The 8,124-nt window shown below is 41.2% G+C and overlaps 1 protein-coding gene across 1 annotated transcript; it reads left to right on the forward strand.

Annotated features, from left to right (window-relative positions):
• Window positions 1–2,924: 2,924 nt before the first annotated feature.
• On the forward strand, window positions 2,925–5,416 carry LOC308138915 (E3 ubiquitin-protein ligase TRIM21-like; the record flags this gene model as incomplete). The annotated part of the gene is made up of 1 exon (XM_080521221.1): window positions 2,925–5,416. The coding sequence occupies one exon, from the start codon at window positions 2,925–2,927 to the stop codon at window positions 4,554–4,556; it is 1,632 nt and encodes a 543-aa protein (XP_080377347.1). The 3' UTR covers window positions 4,557–5,416.
• Window positions 5,417–8,124: the final 2,708 nt, after the last annotated feature.

Consider the following 8,124-nt stretch of genomic DNA (forward strand, 5'->3'; position numbering starts at 1 on the left):
AGTCCACCAACTTTCAAGTAGAATAGAAAAGTACAAACTGTAAAGTCGCTCCGGTGGAAACTGAGGTTAGTTTCTAACTCATCGACAGAAACTTTACAAAGAATTTGTAAGGAGTTGTGAGGTTTATCAACAGAGACAATCACGACAACTTAAAGTGTGAGTGAAGCAGAGACTGATAGGAGTTTATGACGTTTGAGAAAATCCTGTTATTTACCGCTTAAATCGTGTTATTGACGATTAAATGTGATTGTGGTGCGCAGCTTCAGTAAAACCGAAAGTAAAAAGCGCTGCGTCTCAAATGTGGAAAAACAGGAAGTGTCAATGTGATCATACTTTAAGATGTCAGCAAAGTGTTTATAAAAGAAGACATTGCGCCTTAAGAACGATTTTATGTGGCGGATTACATAATAAAGAAGTGGAAAGACATTCTTATTAGTATTGTCTTTAATTTATAGGATAACATGTCAATGCAATGTAATAAATTAGAAATCAATACGAAAACAAAATCAGAGTACAATATAAATACGCACACCCCAAAATAAAGATGATGTCAATAGGTGAATACGTAATATTAATATTTATAGTAATAGATAATAAGTAGAACAAACATTTCAAATATCCAGAGTTTGCACACAGTAAATTACAGACTATATACGAAACCAAATATAATAACGCTATACAGAGCAATATAAAGTACCTTATCTTTATATATATATGTATATATATATGCGTGTGTGTGTGTGTGTGTATATATATATATATAGTAGAGAAAAAGAAAAGAATATATATATATATATATTACTGTTGATGATGGCCTAACGTTTGCACAGGCTGAACGACGTAACAGATACATGTTTATGAGGCATGTGTAATATAAAATTTATTTTTTTCTGATGCATATTATAGATATAGACATATTCAGTACAACTTTATTGACATTACAGTGAATTGTTGATAAGCAGTAAACTGCAATTTAATATTGCATGTTCGAATGCTACGTTATGGAGTAACAACAACAATAACAACAACAATAATAATAATTAATAACAACAACAATAATAATAGCTTCACAATTGAATCAATGTCAGCTTTTCTAGTTCAAGATTTAATAGTAATAATTCGTTTTAATAATTTTATTGAAGATGTTTTTTTCTTCTAGGTTTTGTGGCGCCCTCTAGAGGCCATGACACGCTTTGCATTAACTTTGCCTCATGGGCCATTTGGCTCTGCAACTTCTAGACTGGATCATGTGCATGCTGACTATGTGGGCTAATTTCCTAGTATTTCCAGACCTTCCTTTTCTATCGGGACCTTTGTATGTTTACTGTCTTGTTCTGAAGGCTCAAGTAGAATAGAATCTAAATCAGGCCTATTCAACTGGCGGCCCACGGGCCAACTCCGGCCCGCGGATGACATCAGACCGGCCGCAGATCAGTTCTGTTGACTTTTTTTTATTTATTAAAAAAAAGAAAGACATTTTAAATACATTACAGTCATTCCAATGTGCTTTTATAGAGAAAATAGAAAAGCCCAACATATCCACATGAGCAGCAGGTGTGTTTGTGACGGTGGAAAGAAAAACTCCCCCAACAAGGAGAAACTTTGTAGAAACCAGAGTCAGAGGTGGAGGAATTCTGTGGACCGGTGGGGGTGAAAGGATAGAGGAGAGGAGAGGAGAGGAGAGGAGAGGAGAGGAGAGGAGAGGAGAGGAGAAGAGAGGATAGAGGAGAGGAGAGGAGAGGAGAGGAGAGGAGAGGAGAGGAGAGGAGAGGAGAGGAGAGGAGAGGAGAGGAGAAGAGAAGAGAAGAGAAGAGAAGAGAAGAGAAGAGAAGAGAAGAGAAGAGAAGAGAAGAGAAGAGAAGAGAAGAGAAGAGAAGAGAAGAGAAGAGAGGAGAGGAGAGGAGAGGAGAGGAGAGGAGAGGAGAGGAGAGGAGAGGAGAGGAGAGGAGAGGAGAGGAGAGGAGAGGAGAGGAGAAGAGAGGATAGAGGAGAGGAGAGGAGAGGAGAGGAGAGGAGAGGAGAGGAGAGGAGAGGAGAGGAAAGACAGAGAAAGACTTGGTGGGGAGAAACATACAATACCCTTGTTAGTGCTACATACATTTATTTTCTTCTTTTTAATAATACAATAATCACAGTGATCTAAATATTTTCCAACTGCCATGAGATTAAACCAGCCTGAGCAACAACAGAGCAAAAACCAAAATAATCACAATAATTATAACAAAAGCAAAAACAAAAGGACATAAAACAAAGGGAAAAAAGAAAAAAAAGGAAAAGAGAAAAACGGAACGAAACAAAAAAGACAAAATAAAAAGCCGTGGTATTAAATCTGTTCGATAAACAGCTTTTGTTGTCAGATGCTCAACATTTTCAGTTACTGTGTGACATGAAATCCATTGGCAAGTTCAGCTAATCTTTCAATTCTGATCGTCTGTTTGCTCTCTTCTGTGGATTGTTGAAAGAAATTACAAGTAGAGATGTCAGAATTTACAACATTATACAGAAAGACATACATCATCTTTCAGATGTTTCAAATATGTGTTTATGGGGCTGAAACAGCCTTTGTTCCAAAACAAAAACAGTATGATGTGTATAAAGTCAGTGATTTGTACTTTTTGCCATGTACCAAAATAAAAGACTTTTGAATGTGGCAGAGCATCGTGTCAGGTTGAGATCAGGAATAATAGCTCAGGGAATTGTCCGGCCCCCGGGGCCTTAGCTTTCTGAAAATGTGGCCCTCCCAAAAATAGAGTTGAATAGTCCTGATCTAAATGATTTATCCTGGAGGGAATTTTCTTTATAAGATGAAATGTTGGTTTCAGCATAATTTATAGAAAGCCACTACAAGAAGGCCAAAGAACCACATGTACAATGATGCATCAATCTTTCAATCAACTCTTGTCTTTTGTCGTCAGGGTGTGAAGATGTCTGCTGCCAGTCCAGATCACTTCCTGTGCTCCATCTGTCTGGACGTGTTCACTCATCCAGTCTCCACACCATGTGGACACAACTTCTGCAACCAGTGCATCACTAAACACTGGAACTCCAAGGTCATATGTGACTGTCCCCTGTGTCAAGAGGTTTTCTACAAGAGACCTCAGCTGAGGGTCAACACTTTGCTCTCGGAGGTTCTTGCTCAGTTCAGACATGAAGCTGAACACAAAGCCAGCAGCAGCTCAGAGCAACAAGCTGCCAAACCAGGACAAGTTCCCTGTGACGTCTGCACTGGAACCAAAGTGAAGGCCCTCAAGTCCTGCCTGGTGTGCCTGGTCTCCTACTGTCAGACTCACCTGGAGCCTCACCTGACAGTGTCAGTCCTGAAGAAACATCAGCTGGTGGAGCCTGTGGAGAACCTGGAAGGCAGGATGTGTCCAAAGCACCAGAAACCTCTGGAGCTGTTCTGTAAGAGCGAGCAGACGTGTGTCTGCATGATGTGCAGTGTTTTAGAGCACAAGACTCACCAGGTTGTTCCTCTGAGTGAAGAATGTGAAGGGAAGAAGACGGAGCTGAGGAAGACTGAGGCTGAAATGCAGCAGATGGTCCAGAAGAGACGAGTGAAGATCAAGGAGATCAAAGAGTGTCTGAAGAAGAGTCAAGCTGCTGCAGACAGAGAGAAAGCAGAAGGTGTTGAGGTGTTCACTGCTCTGATGCAGCGTGTTGAGAGAGATCTGAAGCAGATGATGGAGAGAATGGAAGAGGAAGAGAAAGCCAGAGAGAAACAGGCTGAAGGTCTCATCAAACATCTGGAAGAGGAGATCAGTGAGCTGATGAAGAGGAGCTCAGAGGTGGAGCAGCTCCTTCACTCTGAAGACCACCTCCACCTCCTCCAAGGCTTCTCCTCCCTGAAAGCTGCTCCACCCACCCAGGACTGGACGGAGGTCAGCATCCCTCCATCATCCTATGAGGGGACTGTGGTGAGAGCTGTGGCTCAGCTGGAGGAGACTCTCAGCAAAGACATGAAGAAGAAGGTGTTTGATCCTGAGCTGAAGAGGAAGCAGCAGTTTGCAGTGGATGTGACTCTTGATCCTGATACAGCTCATCCTCATCTCATCCTGTCTGATGATGGAAAACAAGTGAGTCATGGTGACGTGAGGAAGGAGCTTCCAGACAACCCAGAGAGATTTTCTTTTTATATTAATGTTTTAGGAAAACAGAGTTTCTCTTCAGGTAAATTTTACTTTGAGGTTCAGGTTAAAGGAAAGACTGAGTGGGATTTAGGAGTGAGCAAAGAGTCCATCACCAGGAAGGGATTGTTCACACTGAGACCTGATGAAGATTTCTGGACAATATACTTGATAAATGGAAATGAGTACTGGGTTCGTAAAGAGCCTTCAGTTCGTCTCTCTCTGAGGTTTGCTCCTGAGAAGGTGGGGGTGTTTGTGGATTATGAGGAGGGTCTGGTCTCTTTTTATGATGTAGAAGCTGCAGCTCTGATCACCTCCTTCACTGGCTGCTGCTTCACTGACAAACTCCTCCCAATCTTCAGTCCCGGGTTTAATGATGGTGGTAAAAACTCTGCACCTCTGATCATCTGTCCTGTCAATCAAACTGTCTGATCAGTTTTCATCATGAAACGTCACCAACAATGAACAAAGTGGTGAGAAAGTGACGATTCACTGTGATCCATGGTGAACAACTCTAGGATTTCACTGAGCAGCAGTTTGTACCTAAAGAAACGTTCTGACAGTTTGTCCCAAACAAGTAAAGATCTGATGGAAGAGGAAACTGAGCAGTCAGATTCATGACATGTTTGACTCAATCAGGAAATTGTTCATGTGTTTGTTTTAGAGCTTCATGAGCAGGAATCTTTCAGTCTGTGTGTCTTCAAGCTGCAGAGTCACAACATGAACACACACGTTTTTCTCTGCAGCTTCAAAGCTTCTTAACGACATTTAATGTGAAGATTTTACAATCAAAAGTAACAGCTGGATGGAACAAGTATAAAAAACCTTTTTATTAAAGTTTTCATTTATGTAGGATGATTAACACGGTGTGTTCAAATGAACGGGTTGAAAGGTAGGAGGTTTGTCCCACACAGTGTAAATTGAAGAGAATCAAAAAACAGCATCAGCAATAAAGTGTAACGGCTCTGTGAGGATCAGTGCAAACTACATCCTGATCACACGTCATTTGTGAGGGTTTTGCCTGTAAATTGCTGAATGTTTGAAAACATAGACTTCAGCTCATGAATATAGACTCGCTTGGATCCCCTGGATTCCTCCTGAGTTTTTCCTCCATGGAAACATTATGGTTGGTGAAAGTTTTCTATTTTATGCATCCCCCTAATGCATTTCTTCTTCTCTGTATGTTTCAAAAGTCTTTTGTTTGTATTTGTATTTGACCAGGTTGATGTTTGGACATTGTTTCTACTCCGTCTCCAATTTGTTCCACAATTGTTCACCTTTAACTGTCGGATTAAAACTTTTCAGGGTTGTGTTTATGTTTCTGAGTCCTAAAGTTGAATTCCTGACGTATTTCATAACGACCAGTACGATCTGGAACCTTCTTTGTATTTGTCTTGGTAACGATCTGTAACTTGCTTTATAGAACATCTGTACTTTATAGAACATCTGTACTTTATACAACATCTGTACTTTATAGAACATCTGTACTGCTTGGAACTCCACAATGTCATTAAACTTCATGATCTTTGGTTTTAAAAATAATGACTTTGTGTGGTCCAGAAACCTTTATGAATTAATGGAATAGCTCTTTTTGTAACATTACTATTGGTTTTACTGTGTTTTTATAAGTACTACCCCAAACCACAGTACAATAATATAAATAGGGCAAAATCAGAGAACAGTATAAGGTGTGTAAAGCTTTGATATTTAAAATGTGCTTTGCTTTTGCTATTATTGCAATGTTTCTTGAAATTTTCGTAGATCTATATTTAATGTGAGATTTCCAAGTAATTCTATCATCTATAAAAACTCCAAGGAATGTGATTTCATGCACCCGCTCTATAACAACACCCTCTATCTGAACTGCTTCCTGCCAATTGGAATTACTGTTGCCGAATATCATCATTTTGCTTTTACTCAGATTTAGAGATAGTTTGTTTTGTTTGAACCACTTGTTGACACTCTTGAGTTCCAAGTTAACAGTTTGACACAGTTGTAGTAGATTATCAGCAAAATGTGATCATTAGTATACGTTAAGTATAATTGCTTTACATCCTGTTGAATCATTTCGCACCAAATCACTTTGTATTGCATTGTGTAGAATTGAATCTCTATCAAATTCATATCAAATCGTGTCGAATCGGGAACATGGTGAATCAGATGGGATCGTATCTAAGCTATGTATATAAGATTCTTAAATTTGCTGTGTTGTTAAAGTGTCACAGAAAACCTGCTGGTCAGGAAGGTTTTACATGAACTCAAACATCAATCAATCTTTATTTATATAGCACTTTTTATACATGAAAGTAACACAAAGTGCTTCAACAAGAATTAAAAACAGTGTAAAGATAAAATAGATGAATAAAAAGCAAATGAACACACATGCAGACACACACCATAGGTGAAGACATGCCTAGTGACATGAAGACATGGCAGGACACCGAGGACTAAGGTGACATGAAGACATGGCAGGACACCGAGGACTAAGGTGACATGAAGACATGGCAGGACACCGAGGACTAAGGTGACATGAAGACATGGCAGGACACCGAGGACTAAGGTGACATGAAGACATGGCAGGACACCGAGGACTAAGGTGACATGAAGACATGGCAGGACACCGAGGACTAAGGTGACATGAAGACATGGCAGGACACCGAGGACTAAGGTGACATGAAGACATGGCAGGACACCGAGGACTAAGGTGACATGAAGACATGGCAGGACACCGAGGACTAAGGTGACATGAAGACATGGCAGGACACCGAGGACTAAGGTGACATGAAGACATGGCAGGACACCGAGGACTAAGGTGACATGAAGACATGGCAGGACACCGAGGACTAAGGTGACATGAAGACATGGCAGGACACTGAGGACTAAGGTGAGGAAAGGGACACATTTGGGCCGTCCACACTGGGGGCGGCACAACTTCCGACCACAGGGGGCGCCGCCCCACAGATCCCCCCCCAGCCGGGCAGACCAGCCAATCCCACCACATAGTGGGGGAGCAGCCAGGTGCCCGGGCAGGGAAACCCACGGGACGGCTCCACCAGCGGCAAAACCGGCCACCACCAGTGTAGCGCCCCCTAGAGGAACCACTGGAGATAAAAAAGAAGGTAAAAAATTAGATAATTATCTGAAATAAATAAATAAATAGAAGTAGATAAATACATTGATCAAATATATAACTATATACACACATACATGTATAAAATCAGTTAAAAACCTGATTAAAAAGGTGAGTTTTTAACCCTTTTTTAAAAACCTCAATGGACTCTGCAGCCCTGAGGTTCCCCGGCAGGCTGGTCCACAAACGGGGGCCATAGGAGCTGAACGCAGCCTCCCCGTGAGTCTTGGTCCTCGTTTGAGGGACAATTAAAAGGCCGGTGCCGGAGGACCTCAGGGCCCACGAGGGTTGATATGATAAAAGTAGTTCAGATAAATAACAGGGCGCAAAACCATTAAGACACTTAAAAACTAGTAAAAGAAGCTTAAAATCGATCCTGAAGCGAACGGGGAGCCAATGCAGCGATTTTAAAATAGGCGTGATGTGGCCCCCCCTCTGGTCCTCGTCAGCACTCGTGCCGCAGAGTTTTGTAAGAGTTGTAGTGTTGATCAAGTTTTCTTGGGGAGACCAGAGAGCAGGGCGTTACAATAGTCAATTCGACATGAGATAAAAGCATTAGCACCTCCACGTTTGCCTGCGAGAGAAGTGGGCGGAGTCTGGCTATATTCTTCAGATGATAAAAACCAGTCTTTGTGACATTTTTGATGTGTGAGATCAAATTAAGCTCAGACTCAAAAGTTACTCCAGGTTCTTTACAGATGAAGATGAGTTGAAATCTAGCAGTTTTGGTAAAAGTTTCTCTCTCTGGTGTTCAGGACCTACAACTAAAATCTCTGTTTTGTCCTGGTTGAGCTGGAGGAAATTTGCTGCCATCCATGACTTGATATCTAAAATACAGTTAAAAAGGGCATCAATCGGCCTTGTGTCATC

The sequence above is a fragment of the Blennius ocellaris genome (assembly GCF_963422515.1).
Source record: "Blennius ocellaris genome assembly, contig: SUPER_13_unloc_2, whole genome shotgun sequence".
Lineage (NCBI taxonomy): Eukaryota > Metazoa > Chordata > Actinopteri > Blenniiformes > Blenniidae > Blennius > Blennius ocellaris.